Consider the following 19141-nt stretch of genomic DNA (forward strand, 5'->3'; position numbering starts at 1 on the left):
TCATCTCATTTCATTTAATTTCATCCCAGTTAATCTCAAATTAATCATCTTCATTTCATTCCATATTATCATTTTTCATATAAATAATAATATAAATTAAAATAAGATATGACTTAAAAATCTTAGTTACCAGGTCATAAAATCTCCTTAAAAGAAATTATGAAAATCTATGGTGTGTACCGTAACCAGCTGTCTAATCCGGTTATTTATAGGTTAAATTCTAAAATAAATTGAAGAAGTACCTGTGATCTATCCCAAAGATACTCTCTTTTAATTTAAATGTTTTCCTAGCGGCTTCCCTTCAATAAAATACAGTTACGGCTGCACAGTAAGGATTAACGATAGCATTCTACTTTAAATTGTACCAATAGCAATATAATCATTTAACCCGAGGTTATGAAACATTAAAACGAATTTTTGTGGCCTATTGTGCGCCAGATAGGAGTGAAGCATGTCAGGCGACGTACAACCAAGGAAACGTAAAGATAAACGGAAAAAGAAAGGTACAAAGTAAAGGAACATTATTTTTAAATAGAATTTTAAGTGTAGCCATCTCATTGCTGGTTTATTCTAGATGAAATAAACGTAGACGAGCCTCGTGGTACTGCAGCAGCTCTAGGTGAAGGAGATGTCTTCCTACACTCTCAACATGATCATGGCACGGGTGGTCACTGGTGTGCTAAAATAATTTTCTTCTCTCTGCTAGCAGTCCTTGTAACACTTATTGGGTTGATCATCCTGGAAAATCGAGGTCTTACAGAGTGTAAGTATTTATAAAATCTTAATTGCTCTTAACAATGCCACTCAAATTGGCTAATTACCAAGAAACCTAAATTGATTAACAATTAATTCAGATAAATTGCTTTGAAGAATTTAATTTTGTAGGAATCTTTCTAAATAGAAGAAACAGTAGTTTCTTAAAAAAAACAAATTTGTTTGTCACACAATATAGTAACAACTGTATACTTTGAATTTACTATTATTTATTGAAGGAATTAAATTAAAAACTTTTACAAGAATAATAAGCATTGAACGTTTATTTAGAAAGAACAACATACATACAAATAAATTTTTTATATCTGCATATCTGTTTTTATATATGTTAAATATATCCTTTTACAGTAGAGGCAAACTCAGTTGAGTCAAGATATTCAGGAGTCTTAGATGGTTGGATAGAAGATGCACCAGATGATCACCATGATGAACAAACATTGGATTTGAAGCATCATGTAAGATTTAAATGTTAAATAGAACATGGCCCTTTTTTATTGCCTTTGTATGCATACGGCCCACCTGATGGTAAGTGCTCACCGTCGCTCATGGACGTCAGCAATGCTAGGGGCAGAGTCAGCTTATCAGATAATTCAAACAGGAAAGAACAAACAGATAATTCAGAGATTCAAAGGGTCTTTTTTGTTTTGGGTCAGAGGAAATGTTTTTCCCACTGTAGTGTTTCCAGCTTCCGCAAGATTAATTTATCTTTGAACTAAAATTTTGAAAATCAAAGAAGGTGCATACAACTTTTGTCTATTTCTGGTACAAAGCAATTATGAATTTTGTGTATAGACTATAGGTAAAATATCTGTTAAACCAATATAATTGAGACTTGCACTCTGTCTCTGAAAGTCTATGGTCCCAATATAATTGTTAAACTTTAGATTGGTCTTGAATATCTCTGATCTAGGTATCTTAGCTAATAAATATATATATTATACCCATACTGCACACAGCATTACAATCGTGGCTTGATCCAAACCAATAATAATATAGTCATAAATATAATAATTGAATAATGTTTTATAAAGTTATTGTGGCCATATAAACCTGCATTAACATTTTTTCATCAAAAAAATTGCAATGTATTGGTCTCCCACCTTGTGATAGAAAATCCCTCTTAATTGCACCAGTAAAACGACTCTCACCCTCGCAAATAAATGACTGATTACTTTGACATAGAGAATAAATTTTACATCAGAGGTTAGATCCCTATGTCAGGGTGTGCACCATGATCTTCCGAGTGCATGATGTGTAAAAATTAGAAAGTTCGATAGAAAAAATTATTGTTGTGGATGTGTGATAAGGAAATAGTCTTAGCAAAATTCTAAGGCCACCTCAAAAACTATGAGAAACAAAAAAAAAAACAGTAAAATAACAGTTATTGTAGTATTGAAGTGGCCAGTGGCATTCCACTTTTGATAAATGTGCTCCAGTAATGCATCTCCACGCCGGCTTGCTGAAAAAAATAAGGACGATAAAATGAATCACTGCTTATAATTTCGTTTATTAGTCTCAAATCGATTTTTTTCTTTCAAATGCGTAAACGATCATAAACATGTAGGATGATAACGGTGATGATCGAGAAGACCAAAGTAATGAGCTAGAAGAAGAATTTGATGAAAGTAATCACAGTGCTGAAGACGATCAAAAGGAAGACGGCACGCATAGTGACGAAGAGGATACTGAAAAAACCAGTGAAGAAATCAACAATGTCGACGATGAAGACAATGAAAGTGAAGAGCAAGACATAGATGAACTTGATGAGGTGTGAATAACAGTTACAATACTTAATTTTAATTATAAGTACAATAATTCCCTTTACATGAAAACATTAAATAAAGTACCAAAGGTGTTAATAAGTTTTAAATTAACATATTCTGTGTTTTACTAAACTATTTGAATAATGGTAGTAAAGCTAGCAAAATTGTGCATTTCAAATTTAAATGTCGACAGGATGTAAATGAACACGAGCAGTCTTACGATAGCAACGAAAACGATGATGATAGCGAAAATGAAGATTTACAATCTGCTGATGACGATTATCAATCAACAGAACAAAAATACAACTATCAGTGGGTCGAACAGAAAGAAGAAGAATCACAATCGATTGAAGAACTCGATGATAATAATCGATCGATCGAACAAAATGACGAAGATAAATCATTTGAACAAAATGATGATGTATCCAAACAAGACGATCAAAGTGGACAAACAGACGAATATGAAGATAAACATGACAGTGCTGAATATCCTGAAGAAGAAAGCGATGAGGTCTATAAAAAATAACGTGTGTCTGTTTTCTAAATTTAATGAATAGATGATAGATAACAGTTTGATTTGATTGGCACTAATCGTAATAATTCGGCTTCTAAAATGGAATAATCTGTGGCATTTATGTTCGTGTTTATATTATTTATTGCAAGAATTTAAAATTGAAATATGAAGATACATAGAGTGCACTAATAAGTAAATTCTAATCTAATGCAATAGGAAAAAGCTTGAGGAAATTTTATTTAATGTTTTGACTTCCGTATACTATCAGCATTATAACTTTTGAAATTGTTCAAGATGATGTTATTGTTCACCAAGCATACAGATTATATGATTGCATTTATCATTAATCCATTCCGTATCGCAACAACAATTTTAATGTCGTTTTTTTTTTCGTCCTATGCTGACAGCCTTGATGAGAGGCTATATCAGCGTTACCCTAGCGTGTAGGTGAGCTCACAGGGCTCAAACCGGAGGTGTTGCTAACACTGGCCCTAGCAAGAGCAGTGCTTCGCAGAATCTACTACCGGATCGGAAACACGACCTACTGAGATGATCCGGCGAGAATCTCAGTGGGCTGTTAATTATGTAGCACTACTATATTTATTTAACTTTTAGGACTTTAAAAGATGAACCGTAAAAAATAACATAAATCAGAAACGATTTCAATTTACATTTAAACACAGGAAGAGCATTATTTTTAAAATGGTGAATAATTACGTACCAGTAAAGCAATGAAAATATTATTAAATTTGTAATTTTTTTGTTGCAAATACAAAAATAAAATTTAAGATCATATTGCTCTATTCATTCGTTATTAGCGCGCACAATCTTTTGTTTAGTATGCAACCAATTATAGGGTGCGAATGTGTAGATTCAATGTTCAAATATATCAAAATCAGTTAGGTATCATTCAAAATCTTCAAAAGTTCGTCAAATCACAATAAAAAAATTATAAAGATTAATATTTTGTTTAAAACCAGATCTAACCATTTATTAATTCAAGTTAAACAAAAGTCGAATCGTTAATCGAAAAAAATAAACATGACTAACGCTTTCTATTATCTTGACTTGTACGTAACTATTAATATGCATGAAAGGCATTCTTAAACTAATTTGCACTAATTTGTAATTGTTGATCATCATGAAAACTAGCATCCATTTGTGCTTCTTATAACAGCATAATATTATGGTACTATAGAGCTAGTCTGATAATTAAACTAAGCGAACGAAACTTTTGAATAGCCATAGGCATCACAACGGCTTTTCGGTTCATTGAGTTTTCCTCAATGAGTTAATAAGTTGTTTTCAAACATTTCCTCTGGTAGGCACTATTCGTATACCATTGAAATCTAGCATAGAAGTTAATTTATCAAGTAGATCTAAAACTTAATAAAATTGTAATTATTTGTTACATTTTAAACCCAATTTCTGTCCGTATGTTCACAACCTATAGCTTCTTGTATATTAGCTGTTAATTTATAATACTTTCGTTAATAAATTATTGATAGTATCTACCCAAGATATATACATTTTTTTAAAAGCCCATGCTTTATACTTTTCCAGAAATAAACATGAGATCCAGAGGCTTCCTTTTTTTGATAGGTGCCTTTTACGCCCCTGATAACCAGTAACCATATTAGCTAATAGTGTCGTAAGTCCAGCCTATTCCTAACGTAAAGTGATAATTAAATCCGGCTTGATGATAACCGCTATTTTAATGGACGCTTAATATATGTAACGTAGGTCCTTGTCTGCTTGCGCTAATAAAAATTGAGACTAATGACATTTATTAGCAACAATCCTTACAGTAGAAAAAAGGAGACGAAAATATTTAAAATTGGCATAATTAATTTTAGGAAGATGACCATCTCGAAGACAATGTTCAAGAGGATTCCGAAGTGGAAGTGGAAAGAATCGAGAGAGAAGTGTCAGACGAAGAACTCCAACAGGAATTATCTTCAAACGAAGTAAACGCACCTGTCCAAAAAAGTGAAGGTACACTTTCTAAATGTTTCTGAAACTATCTAGTGCTACTATTACCTGTTACTGAAACTAGCTAATGCTAATGTTATTATCCAGTATACTTCTGACGTGAAACATTCATTTCTTATTACATATTATTGCATAATGGCTTAAGACTTAATAAAGGCATAGAGGTCGTAAAATCCATAGACCCCGGTAACTACTTAAGACCGAGTGGTCTGTGAACTGGTTTCCCTAACAATGTATTAATACAGTCAAACCTGGATAAGCGAGAGTTCAAGGGAGCACAATCTTATTCTCGCTTATAGAGGTTTCTCACTAACCCGAGTTTCTCGCTAATGCTCCCTCTGAATTTCATTTCGCGATTTTCCAGTTTCAAACGCATTCACTATTTTAAGTTTATCACTTAATGACAGTACTTTAATTTTCTGTTTTGACATGATGCAGAACAGAACTTTCCTTCGCAATTGATTAACGATAAACTGAGTAAGTCCGATAAACAGGACGGTACACAGGCACACGTGTCCATTCGAAAAGAATGCGATAAAATAACAACGTTGTTTAGTTCCACGAAATAGGTTCAATATTGACGAGAAAATAATACAAAAACAATGGAAGGAAGTTCCACAAAAGTTAAGAATGAGTCATAAAATAGCAGATGTTAAATTTGTAATTTGTTTTGTCATTTGTTTCTCCTAAATAATATAAATAGAGCTCGACTGTCGCTTATAGAGGTATAGATAAGTAGCAATCTCACTTACGGAGGTCCATGAGAGAAAAACGACTCTCTCTTAAAGAGGTTTCTGTTTCTCGCTAATAGAGGTTTTGGGAGCTTAAAATGACGGGTCCTGGCTATTACTCTCACTTATAGAGTTTTCTCACTTATCCAGTTCTCGCTTACCCAGGTTTGACTGTAATTGGTTAGACATTAACAGAAATTATTTGGTATTTGGGAATCCTGTCCTAATGTCACTAAATTTAATCACAATCGGAGAAATAATATAGGAACCATACATTATAAATAATCATACAGACAACATTTCATTGAAATACATGCAGAACATAAAAAAGAACAATTTAAAATTCAATTTCGTGGAATAGAAAAAATCGATGGCGGAAAACCTGAAGATGAAGTCGAGGACTCTGTAGAAGACGATGAAGATGAATTTTTAGAACCTGAAGATATCGAAGAATCGCCTGTAGTGGAACATATCACAGCACCCGCAGGGAAACCTTTGCCTGAGGTAAAATTACTTTCATGAATGCTTCACTATACAATTCTATTTTGCGACTAACTGGAAATTAAAAACCCTGTGGAGCTTAAAATATACTGATGGGATAACGAGGAAGGAAAAACTGAAAAAGGGTTTTGGGGTTTCTTAAAAAACAATTTAACAAACTGAATTACTGGTGGTAGGATCTCTTGTGAGTCCGCACGGGTAGGTACCACCACCCCGTCTATTTCTGCCGTGAAGCAGTAATGCGTTTCGGTTTGAAGGGTGGGGCAGTTGTAACTATACTGAGACCTTAGAACTCATATCTCAAGATGGGAGGCGGCATTTACGTTGTAGATGTCTATGGGCTCCGGTAAACACTTAACATAAGGTGAAATAAAATGAAATTTCAATTACACATTTTAATACGCTTCATTCGATACATCAAATCGCTTCATTAGTTCAGAATTTCATCGCAGGCAAACAACGTAACATGTTTTTTTTTTTAAAATAAAGGTACATACATATAAAGGCATATACATATAAATAGCTCAAGACGGCTATAATCGCGTGAAATATACCCACATATTTAATTTTACACCCAAACTACTCCGAACAGCTCTCTCGCTTCATCGACAAGTACATTTAGTTGCCGCAATTTCACAGTTGGAGGATGACATTTCAACTGAAAAGCCGATCAACAGTTTGACCGAAGAAGACGAATATGAGAAGCAACAAGAACAACTGCGCCTTGAGAAGGAACAAGCGTCGCACAGTAAGTGTATTAACTAAATTATCTTGCACCCAGCTTGGCATGACTTTAACTAGCCATTTACACTCAACTAATATTACTAATTTTTACTAAAATCTACACTAAAAATTCATTTTATTCACGCACATTGCAAAATTACAAAGCTCATAATTTAGGTTGTAGGTTTGAATGTATAGATAACTTGGGTCTCGCGTTATAAGACGAGCCTGTTAACGCGTTGCATGAATACAAAATTTGAGTAAACGTTTGTTGCTCAAAATTAAAATTAATTCTAATGTTTCACCCACCCTTTATAACTTGATGCCTACTTGTGTACCTACTTATGTTGCAATAATATCTACGCATCATTTATAGAAAAGAAGTAAAAAAAAGTCATAAGTAATATTGTAATATTACTGACGAAAAAGGTTTTTTGGACTTATTACAAAAATAAATAATGGCAAAATTATTTTCTTTTATTTCGCACCATTTGCTTTTCTGTATTACAGCTTATGTAAATATAACGACACCAAAGCTATCTTGTGTGCATTACCTATAAATTTTAAAAGTAAGTATAAGAAAAATGTTTTTTTTGTGTATTTTTTTTTATTGAATATTCAAAAAATATCTGATATATGAAAACGTTCTTTAGTTGTAAAAGCCGCGGATGGAATTAGATTTTAGACTAAAAAAACTGTGTTTTTCAATCAATTCCTGTATTAATGGTATAAGCCACAACCAGGCAGGCTGTGCCCGTCACTACTAATCAATAATGTGTCATGCAATTCAGACGTCAATCTTATGTCTCTAAATTGGCAGCGGCATTTCAACGACCTGACTATGCCCCTGGAGTTGCTGACGTCGGAACGACGGTAACCTTTCACCGTCAAGCGGGCCGATGCTCGTCAGCTTACAAAGGCAATAAAAAAGTAAGCGCTCAGGATCAGGTGAGCTGTGGGCTCTTCTGTCTTCTATCTCGACTATTAAAAAGGACCATTAATTGTAATATCAGATAGTTCCCTCATTGAAACAAAAAATGATTAAAACTCAAAAACCTTAATATTAAGCCCTCAACAGTTCAGCGTGTAGTCTACGCGAATAATTAATGCGTTCCACTTAGCCCACTAAGTTTCTTTAGCCCGCCGAGTTTCTCGCCGGATCTTTTCAGTGGGTCGCGTTTCCGATCCGGTGGTAGATTTTGCGAAGCACTGCTCTTGCTAGGGCCAGTGTGGGCAACACTCCCGGTTTGATTCCCGTGAGCTCACCTACTAGTTCGATGAATTTAGAATAACCACTCGAGGTTACTAGAATATGTAGGAAAAAAAAGCGCTCGAATTAATATTGTTAAACGTATACGAATAGAATTGTATCGTTTAAAAGCGTGACGCGTGTGTTGCAGTGTGGCTGAAAGTGGTGGTCGGTGCAGCGTTACTGGTCGCCACGCACGCAGTCGTGCGGCGCGCCACTGCGTCACGCGGTGCGTACTAACGCATGAACACACACCTAAGCCGCATCTGTACGAAATGGCCATTTGTAAAATACGCAATCACCGTTAGGCATGCCCGAAGCACGCATCCCTTTTATTAATCACTCGACACTTGCGGTTTTGGTGGGTGCGTTTGAGGATAATGCTGGTGTAGTGCACGCGAAAGTTAAATGCGTCTCTGAATTTGTTGTCTGATAAAATTAGTTTTGACGCGGAATTTTAATTTTAGCGTGTACTATGCAATTTTAAGTACTAGATAGCTAGAAGTAATATGTATAAACGTCTTGATTTTTTGTGAATCAACATTATTTTCAGCTCATAACCATAGGATTTCGATTTTCTTGAAAAATCTGTATCTTGTTATATTTACTATATCTACTAAATATATCGTAGATGTTCGAAATTAAACAAAGAAACTAATTTTAAAATTCGTACTTTAATCAGTATCAATATTTGTACATAAATTAAAATATCCCTTGAGCTTACCACAATTTTTTTACTTAATATTGTAAACTCATCTCTACGCTCAATTAGTCTTTATAATGATTTGAAATTGCTATAATTCAAGTGGACAAACAAAAGTATTAAATATGAAAAGAACAAAAACTTTAATTTCATGACAGAGACGGATAACATATACGAACATATGGCGAGAGAGGAAACACCATCTTTAATCGATAGACGAATGACTCTAATACTTGAAGAACAACATTCAGGTATGGAACTTTAATTGGCTCACATTTAAAAGTTTATTCGAGAGCTAAAATAACGATTTTAAATACTTTAGAGGTGCCGGTTGAGGTTCCAACAGACTATTCGTTACCTCCTGTCGTTGAAAGAGAGGTCGATGAGAAAAACGTTGGTACACAAAAATCCACACCAATTAAAAGTCAACTCAACGTAGATGAAGAGGTTGAAGACACGCCTGCTCCTGAGGTAAAGTCGATTCCTTGAGATCTATGAAGGTAGTTGTTCCTTTGAAATTCTCCAATAAACATATTTTGCAGGTGATTGAAACACAAGACGAGGTAGATAAAGAGTTGTACAGCGATGAGGATGAACTTGACGAGGAATTGATTGAAGAAAAAATAGATACACCCAAAGAGGTTACACCCGTAGAAACGCACAAAGCTGAGGAACAAATCGCGGATTCCGAAGAAGATCCTGACGACGTCGAAATAATCGACGAAGAACTGGAAGAAGAATTGATTGAGGAAGAAGAAATATCCGATGTTGATGACGCAGAACTTTTGAGTAGGCTCGAAGCAAAATATGGCCGACTCCCAGAACCCGACCGACCGAAACAAACTAGTAAACAAGAATGTGTCCGCTTATGTAGATCTCGGCTACTGGCTTGCTATTAACACAATAACAATGATACGGCATGATTTGCAATAACGTGAGTTTTCAGATACAATTTAAACAATCATCTGTTTTTAATTTATGTTTATGTTGCATGTTGAATTGTGTTTGTATTGTTTTATGATTGCTTACAATTTTAATACATTTTAAATTAAAGTAAAAAAATCATAAGCATTAAAAGGAAATGAAACTCCTACTTATTTAAAAACAGGATTGTTGAAACACATATGCCTTGTATAGGAATATCAGTATTATATCATTGCTTTCAATGTCAGACGAGCGAATAGCTCACATGATATTATGAGGTTATCTGCTCTCTATAGAATCCACAAATTCCAGGGGTGTAGCCAGAACAAAGGACGCAAACTAATTTGAAAATCACTATAATACCACGAATGAAACAGTTTCAAGGTACGAATTGCTTTACAGAAGATGGTGGGGACAGCCTAGATGACGATTGGCCGGGCGAACCTAGCGAGAGCTACTGGCGCCAGCAACTGGACCAAGCCGAACAGGACTTGAGACAGGTATTGACCCATAAATAAAAACAATAATTATATCTTTAATAGTTCAATGAAGAGATAAATCGTCTTTTCGCATTAAAAGTCTACAATTTCGAAAAACCAATCGAAATTGTGTTAATATGCGGAATCATTTGGCATCACCAGTATTTTTCTCATAAATACTGTCAAAAGAGCGTAGTTCAGTTAGATTTTTTTTAGTTTACCTATGTTTTGACTACTATTAACAAACTTAATACATAATTTTAGCTTACTTTAAAAGACAGATAAAAAATAAAAAATAAATGTTGCAAAGATGATTAATATTAAAAATATCACATGTTAAACCTTTAAAACACTCTCCTGTAAAATTAGTAAGTTTTGAGATTATACACTTTTAATGCGAGAAGACAAAATATCGAATTTTATCCCAAATCAATTATTAACTATATGAAAATGATAAGGTAAAAACTAAATTGGTGCAAATAGATTAATCTAGATCTAAATATGTGAGATAAAATAAATTATACATATTATGTAGATCTTCAGAAAACACAATGTCTTACAATTCCGCCATTATTCAGAATTGCTAATAGGATATATGTAATAGAAAACTCTTCGGTCGCACGTCACAATTAAATAACAGAGCTAAGGTTGTTGTATTCTTTAATTTATTGTTGGTGTATTTTTATTACTGTGACTTTAGACATGGAATGTTGAATGCATGAACAATTTTAATTCTCTAATCGGTATCATGGGTTTATCCTGAATATTTGTTGAATAAAATCTAAATTAGTAACGAGAAATAATAACAATCAGAGAGGTGGTAATGGCCAGGGCACGCATGCAGCGATGTATCGTAGCGAACAGAAGCTATCGCTATCGCTTCTTTTCGCTAAAAGCAGCTTCTTGACGCCTTGTCCTAATCTGACCATCAAAACGAGGACATATTAAGTTCGAATGGTCTTCCGAAAAAATACATTAAGTATTCTGCAAAAGACCTAATCAATTCTGTATAAGCCCATGATTTTATTGCTTAAAGCTTAGTACTAACCATAAAATACAATATAGAAGAATACACCAACCTGCGAATACTCAAAATTGATCGACTCGGTGGTGCAATAGTTAAAGGCCCTGAGTGCTGCTCCGAGGGTCGTGGGTTCGTTTCCCACATCGGGGAAACATTCGTGTGATCAACAGATTTGTTTGCTCTTTATCTGGGTGTTTATTATCTTAATATGCGTACATATGTATAAAAATGTACTTATGTATGTTTGTATGTATGTCAGTCTCTGGTAGATACCCACACTACAGGGAATCCTAACTTGGGGTCGAATGATCGTGCGTGATCTGTTCAGAAGACAGAAGTGTAATACATTCATAAATTTTCCAGGACTGGCTCGACTAACTCGTTTTTGCAGTTTTTATTTCTTTCAATTTTTATATAAACTTTGCTCGTTGTGCCATTTTCCGTACCTCGTCCGGGTCTCGTTCAGGTAACGTTTCGTGCCCGCACCCCGCACGCGACGCCCCTGACGAGTCCCGGACGACGTTTTCCCACTTAGTTATATAGTACCAGAGAGGGTTGTTCATTCGTCCAACCTGTACCCATTGGATGAACGAGAAACCGTCCAGTTTTGTTGCCTGTGTGTGAGTGTTGTGTACTAACGTACGGAGGGCGAGTGGAGCGCTGCGCTGGGTCGAGTCAGCGCGCCGAGCCTCCAGACCAGCGCCCGCGCTCGGTACGTAAAAGCGCGGGCACTGGACGCAACGGCCGAAGCTCGGCGCGACAATAGACTGCTTTCGCAAGCTATAGCCGCGTATATCGACCTACTCAAGATGAACGAGCGTCTCTCGGATAAGAAGTTAATCGAAGTTACTGACAGAACACTAGAAAGAATCAAATTCAGAGGTATTTATAAATAACTAACCGTAATCGCCCGCTTAGCTGGGCATTTAAAATTAACATTATTATTTCTCACCCCCCACAAAGATTCTCATTATTAAAGCCCCCGCAACTGGTGTAGAGAGTCCAACGCTCATATAAATATTAGCCTATCCATTAAGTACATGTATTTTCTACATGGGTACCAAGTTACAAGTAAATCGGATGCATGGTTCAGTAGTTATAACGGAACATCCGTAAAAACCACTGTAGATATATATATTAGTATAGATATATATAAATTTTTCAAAGCTTCTTTGTTTTGCAATCAGTTATACCTACCTTCATGGGTTTGCTATAAACATGATATGGTTTAAATTTTACGACAAGCCCCCTGACATTTACCTTCCATGTGAACGGCCTGGAATTGATAAAGTATAATGGCAATTAGTGGTTGGGTTATACAATAATTGCGAAAAGTTATAAAATGGCGAGCTTAACTCAACAATTGAGTTATCTACCAGCTAACCGTTCTTAAAGAGGGAGAGCTTTACATAAGTGGGTAGAAGAGTACAATCTAATCTACTTATTGATACAATAACAATAATATTTATGTAAATTCTCGTTCCTCTTATCAGAACTAATGTATTCATAAACTTGTAATATTTTTAGGAACATATCTGAGTGCTGAGCCTGTTTACAAACTATTGATTCGACGATTTCCGGACAATCCGAACTATCGAAATAATTTGACTGTTTCGTTATTAATGGCAAACAGGTACTGAATTATGTTCTTAACTAAACGTGACTCAAATGTAAGTCGGCCTCTAAAGCTACTGACCTTACTTCAGGGCTGATCTAGCGGAAACCGTTTTAAAGGAAACTTTAAAGCGTTGGCCTAACGACCACGTCGCATTGGCTCATCTTGGCTTCATCCTGAAAATCAGTTATAACCGTTTAGAAGAAGCAGTAGATGCATTCAAGAAAGCTTTAGAGGATCAAACTGGGCCCGCTAACGAACCGCGTTTTTACTACCACTACGGCGACGCATTACTGTTATTAGGAAGGTTCAATGAGGCCCACGAAGTTCACAAACGCGGCGCAGCTCTAGGCCACTTCTTATCGCCGAATCAGCGTTCATTATACAACGTGGAGCGATTAAAAAGTAAACCCTGGTGGAACGTAGAAAACACACCCTACACAAAATTGGCACGTGCATTAGAACGCTCGTGGAGGCAAATTCTAGAAGAAGGTGAAAGCTTACGAGCGTTGTATGAAAAAGAAAAAGAGGGTTTAAAAGAACGCGGAGAATGGTCACAATTGGATTTGTTCGCGCGCGGTTCTGAAATACCGGGAAGATGCAAAAAGGCTCCAGTGACTTGTTCTATAGTGCGGCAAGAAGTAGCCGCGGCCGGATGTCGTCGAGGACAGATCAAGTTCAGCGCAATGGAAGCGGGCACCCACGTCAGACCGCACGTGGGACCCACTAATTGTCGCCTGCGAATGCATTTAGGACTGAGCAACACCAAAGATACTTATATAAGAGTGGACAAAGAGACCAGGTATGGCTTTTTTTATTGCTTAGAGGTTTGAGCGAGCTCTTAAACCTTGTGTTAAATGGTTACCGGAGCCCATAGACATCGTCAATACCGCCAGTCACCTTGAGACTTGAATTCCAAGTCTGTTTTATAGCATAACGACACAGGGGGGGCACCCCCTTCAAATCGGAACGCATTATTGCCTCGCGGCAGAAATGCGATTGTGAGTACCTATTCGTGAGAGCTCTCATAAAACATAAAAAAATATATTACAATTTTTGCGGTTTTGTTTTTGTGACAAGTTATTCCTTCATCATGGAAAATGTGTTGAGAGTACGTATTTAATTACAAAAATTTGTACCTGCCTACGGGATTCGAACACCGGCACAGTGGCATCACTCGATACGATGGCATCACTCGATACGATGGCGGGTCTTATCCTTTAGGCCACGATGACATCAAATTAATGAAACCGGCTAAGCCTTTAATATTATTATGTTACATGTATATTTTGTAACTAAGACAGTCTAAATTCGCATTTACTATACTTAATTACCATTGAAAGCGCGATAGTTATTATTTTTAATACGCTTTTATTAGCTTCAGACGTATGTATGTTTGTAACGGAAGCTTTGAACATATTCTGACCCCCTTCAAAACGACGGGTTAACTCGAAATTTGGTATACTTATTAAGGACCGTTGACAATTCAATATTTAAAAAAAATAGAAAAAAAAAAATTATAGCAATTGAAATTCAACTAAAAAACTAATAATAAATAATAGTTTACTAAAACTAACAAAATACGCTTTTATAGAAAATCCAACTAAAAAATAGAAAATAAATGTTAATAAATTTGAATTACCCCACGCTTTTTTTTACAATAAAATCATTTTTTCTTACACTATTTTTTAGTTGGATTTACTATAAAAGCGTATTTTGTTAGTTTTTTTAAACTATTATTTATTGTTTGTTTACAGGCAGTGGCAGACCGGCAAGGTGCTCTTGTTTGATGACAGCTTCGAACACGAGGTGTGGCACAATGGCACCGGTACTCGTCTAGTGCTCATTGTCGACGTGTGGCACCCGGACCTTACGCCTACCGAGAGGCGACAATTACCTGCTATTTAACAGAAAACTTAAAGTAAAATCAAATATCAACATTAACAAAGTAGTAGTTTCAAGTAAATTAGAATCAGTTTCGTGTCATAGTTTGATAACGGGCTGAGTGGTGGGACAGTTTGGTATATTTTTGAAACATCACCGCGTAATTGTATCAGTGTATTTTGAAATCTGATCAGTGCTTTTATTCATCACATTTATCTTATGAACAAAAAATTTGCAAGTTAATTTTCTTTTAATTGCATTTAGTCCAACTAACATTTTGTATAGGTATTTCAAATTTTCTTCGTTAATATCTGCTATACCAAAGCTTTTGTTGCAAGTAACTAAAAACAAACCAAATTATTTGTATAACTGGTCAGTGATGTAGAATAATAACATTATACTAGTTTGTACGTCTGTGTTTCGAATAGTACTTAATGTTTTTAGCAAATGATTGTGATTTTTTTTTGTTGTTGTTAAATACAAGAAATCTCGTTTTGGTTAAATATAATTTCTATGCTCGATACCAATAGTTATTTTATTTAAATAATTACCAGGAATTAATAAATAGGCGCATGTTCTGAACAGTGTATATTTGGTATAAAATGAATGGAAAGTTTGATCCATCAGAAAAAAAAACAGAACTTATTCTACTAAAGCTTGATTGCTTGCTTCGTTTTATATTCTTAATTAATTGGTCCAACATTAAAAAAAAAAGATAAGATTAAGTACTTATTATATAAACAAGGCAAACATTGGACGGAGACAGTATTTTGTTGATACTTCAACAAAATTTTATACATTTAACGTAAAAATAAGCTCATTGTAAAAATAAGATTAACCTTAAGATTATTAAATTGAAGATTAAATTGAGATTTCTCAACAGTCTGCTTACCGGTGGAATGATTATAATATATGTATAGTTAAATTTATATACTAAACAATGTAGTCTACTTAGTTCGTATAAATAACAAATCTAGTAAAAACAATACCGTGTTCTGCAATTTGTGCTGTCAAAAACGACAACTAAAAATGATAACTAGACATTTTTATAATTTCGTTGCACTAAATTATGTTAAAGCTAAATTCGTAACCTATAATTAACTTTGCAACAATGACTTACATTAAAACTAGATGAAAATCTTCGATTACTTTAATGTACAAAATATTTTTAAGTTACCCTGGGAATTTTTTGTACACCTATCAGGGTGTTGAGCTTTGTAAAGTTATCACGTCGAACAAATTAAGTAAAACAGTCTCCTACAACTGCAGTCAAACAAAAAACAAACTCTACTAATAAAACAGAACTAACTAGGCAACATAATTAAATAAAAATCGTTTTTATTGTTAGTTCCAACCTAATAATTTTTCTCATAATTATCAAATTGTATGTATGTTTTTTGTTTTGTTAAAACATTTAAAATTTTGTTATAAAAAATGTTGTTAGTTAAATTGTGACAATGCAGGAGACTCCGCTTCACAAGTTCCAAACACTGGAATAAGGCACATTTATAAAATGTCAACAATATAGATTTCATGGTGCCATGTTATATAGGTCGTTGACAGGTTGATAGGCCGGGGGACCTGGTGCCTGCGGCGTGGCTCGCGCGCTGTATGGGGGAGCGGGCGGGGGCGGCCATTCGCTGTCGCCGTATCCGTACGAAGGAGACTCACAACCGCCAACGGTATCTATCCTTCCATCATAATTGGTGTTCATCTGACCTCTGTCATAAACATTTTCGATGTTGTCATAAGTGGGAACGTTGGTATTATAATTTCTTGCCGAATTTGTATCGTATTTCGCGTCGTAATTACTCAAAGGTTTTGAATCGTACGTTCGCACCGATTTCGGCTCTTTATATGGCCCAGCCACATCGTAACCGGAAGATTTTATGCTGCTCCGACCTATAGTATTGTTTCTGTTAACGACAATCGGTACTGATTCAACTTGCGGTGCAGGCTCATATGCGTTGTTAACAATTTCCGAAACAGTTTCTTCATTACGAGGTACATGGTATGAAACTGGGCGTGTTCCATGAAAATTCGAATATGACGAATGTGCAGATGTTGGTCTCGATCGTGGTTCACGGGGTAAGGATCCTGTTGAAGCTGAATAACCAGCATTCCTGTAAGACCGTCGCGACCTACGAACTGACGAACTATTACCTCGGGAGCCCGATCGACGCTTGACTCGACGGGGTGTCATTGGTTTCAAACTACTTTCACTTACGTTAGTTTCAGCTGGACTTAATTCTATTGTATAAACTGGTCTGCGGGATATTGTACCTTTATCTAAAACAATCAGAGAAATCTATTAATTCTTTAAACATGAACTGTAAAATTTGCCACACAATGTTTTAGCTAAAAACCTACTATTGATCCATACCTGATTTCGTCTTTTTCTTGTATGACTTAATGGCTAAAATGGTGGCAAGAGGTATAGCAGTGGCAGCAAAAATGGCACCAAGTACAGACTGTCCCAATTCAACATGATACCATTGGAAGTGGCAGCCTTCAACATGAGTCGGCCTCCATAGACCAGGTCTGTCCAATTCTCCCCATTCTGGCTGACAGCCCCATCCATTGCTTTCCCACCAACTAACACTACCAGTACCCAATGATAATAAACCACTTTCCTGCAAAATAAGCTCCCATTAACAAGATTTATGAAAAGTAAATAAATCTAAAATGATTAATAACATCCTTAGTTAACTACAAAAATATGTATTTTATAATTACCCTATTTAAAGTGCCCAGGTTTAGATAGTAGCATATAAGGAAGATATTCCACACCATCCACATAAAACTCCATACAGCATACTGAAATTATTATAATGAGTAAAATTGGTCACATTTCAAGAGTATAAAATCAGAAATTATTGCCCGTAGTTTTTCTGACCCAATACTTCAGCTACCCTGCAGTATTTTAAATAACTAATTTTTCTTGCATTATTGTAAAAAATTATTTGTTCCTTACAAATAGTTTAACTTTCATTGGATGAAAGGTACTATTTAATAAATAAAAATGGTTTGTGCAGTGTTGTACATGGGATCACACAAACCACACTATTCAGAAATTTTCCTACAATACATAATAAATCAACAGTGTTATTGGGATGCTGGAATTACTCTATTTATTTATAAAATTATGATTTGCATTTGCCATTCAATAACGCAGCAATACCCAATATAACTGTTTTAACATTGCAAGAAATTAAAAAGTAGGTCACTTACTACAAACTTATTACTACTCAATTATCAGTTTGCTGGTTATACATACCGCTATTAGGTACTTTGTGATGCATTGTACTGCACCAAACGATCCGAAAATTATAAGTAGAATATTAAGAAAATTAGTTATGATGGGCAGCCACATGTATCCTAAAAAATCAAAGACCTGTCTTTGAATAGTAATTATCTGTAAAATGGAAAGTTAATTTAATATACAAATATAATGCAGATTGCGAATAAATACTAACTATTACAAACTATATAAATCTACAATTATATGCTTATATGTATTTATTTATATTGCCATTATTGACTTTTATAATTTTTTCCCAACTAAGTGAATTAGCTGACGTTAATGTTGCTTGAACTTATATCGAACCAAAGAATATTACATACCAATTCAAGTATACAAACGATGAGTAATACAGTTCTAAGACCACAAACGGCCATATCGATGGAATATTGGAAACAACGAAAGGTATATGTGGACGGAATGTTTATTTGAAATCCTTCTTATATGCATTACTTATGTACTCAACACAATGTTTTTAAAAAGTTCATTAATTACATTTCTAATTCTAATTAACATAGCTCAATAAAGATTTAAATATTACTTAAACAGACTTCAGTTTTCGATTATTGAAAATAGGTTTTAGTTTTGCTTGACTTGTTTTATTTCTAATCTACGTTTTGACTGTTGAATATTGACAATAATCTATGACTATGCATTTGAGTTTATTATTAGTAGTTTGGGACTTTTTGGCGGAAACGCGAGGAGTGAGGTTTGTGATTTGTTTTATTTTGTGTATTTAGTGTTTCTTCTGGTTTAAATGTGTAATAATGATGGTTTATTAACTGTTCAATATCTTCGAAAGTGCAAAAATGTGGGAAAATGAAACAAAGCCGCTGGACGTATCTTCTCGGGATCCTCCAAAAAGTCCACTGAAAAAATCTTAGTAAATGACCACCATTTTACTGAGATTATATTTCATCCCAGTTGATTAATGTCTCAAATTAATCATCTTCATTTCATTTCA

At 34.9% G+C, this 19141-nt stretch overlaps 2 protein-coding genes across 4 annotated transcripts; one reads left to right on the plus strand and one right to left on the minus strand.

Moving 5' to 3' along the window:
• The first annotated feature begins 149 nt into the window (after positions 1 to 149).
• Positions 150 to 15403, plus strand: LOC101746449 (aspartyl/asparaginyl beta-hydroxylase). 3 transcript variants are annotated; one of them, XM_004932275.5, is made up of 17 exons: positions 157 to 503; positions 575 to 763; positions 1123 to 1229; positions 2339 to 2542; positions 2731 to 3048; positions 4908 to 5046; positions 6136 to 6278; positions 6915 to 7023; positions 8399 to 8476; positions 9109 to 9201; positions 9273 to 9421; positions 9493 to 9796; positions 10277 to 10374; positions 12025 to 12259; positions 12905 to 13010; positions 13084 to 13794; positions 14750 to 15403. In XM_004932275.5, exons 1-17 carry the CDS (start codon positions 452 to 454, stop codon positions 14898 to 14900), a joined length of 3186 nt encoding a protein of 1061 aa, XP_004932332.1. In that variant the 5' UTR covers positions 157 to 451; the 3' UTR covers positions 14901 to 15403. The 3 variants fall into 3 exon arrangements, with proteins under 3 accessions (XP_012551144.1, XP_004932332.1, XP_062524587.1); XM_012695690.3 differs by lacking the exons at positions 2339 to 2542; positions 2731 to 3048 and having other exon boundaries at positions 150 to 503; XM_062668603.1 differs by lacking the exons at positions 8399 to 8476; positions 9109 to 9201; positions 9273 to 9421; positions 9493 to 9796.
• A 48-nt stretch (positions 15404 to 15451) lies between these two features.
• LOC101746312 (uncharacterized) lies at positions 15452 to 18816 on the minus strand. Its single transcript, XM_004932274.4, has 5 exons — positions 18501 to 18816; positions 18154 to 18291; positions 17613 to 17693; positions 17260 to 17509; positions 15452 to 17165 (listed from the first exon to the last, which is right to left on the minus strand). The coding sequence occupies exons 1-5, from the start codon at positions 18552 to 18554 to the stop codon at positions 16408 to 16410; spliced, it is 1281 nt and encodes a 426-aa protein (XP_004932331.1). The 5' UTR covers positions 18555 to 18816; the 3' UTR covers positions 15452 to 16407.
• Between the last annotated feature and the right edge of the window lie 325 nt (positions 18817 to 19141).

The sequence above is a fragment of the Bombyx mori genome, chromosome 5 (assembly GCF_030269925.1).
Source record: "Bombyx mori chromosome 5, ASM3026992v2".
NCBI lineage: Eukaryota > Metazoa > Arthropoda > Insecta > Lepidoptera > Bombycidae > Bombyx > Bombyx mori.

Coding starts and splice junctions, on each gene's coding strand:
- LOC101746449 (XM_004932275.5), top strand. CDS start 452: ATGTCAGGCGACGTACAACCAAGGAAACGTAAAGATAAACGGAAAAAG. Junction 9,202..9,272: donor ACTTGAAGAACAACATTCAG/GTATGGAACTTT, acceptor TAAATACTTTAG/AGGTGCCGGTTGAGGTTCCA. Junction 12,260..12,904: donor AGAAAGAATCAAATTCAGAG/GTATTTATAAAT, acceptor TAATATTTTTAG/GAACATATCTGAGTGCTGAG.
- LOC101746312 (XM_004932274.4), bottom strand. CDS start 18,554: ATGGCCGTTTGTGGTCTTAGAACTGTATTACTCATCGTTTGTATACTT. Junction 18,292..18,500: donor TCGTTTGTATACTTGAATTG/GTATGTAATATT, acceptor TCCATTTTACAG/ATAATTACTATTCAAAGACA. Junction 17,166..17,259: donor CAAGAAAAAGACGAAATCAG/GTATGGATCAAT, acceptor TGATTGTTTTAG/ATAAAGGTACAATATCCCGC.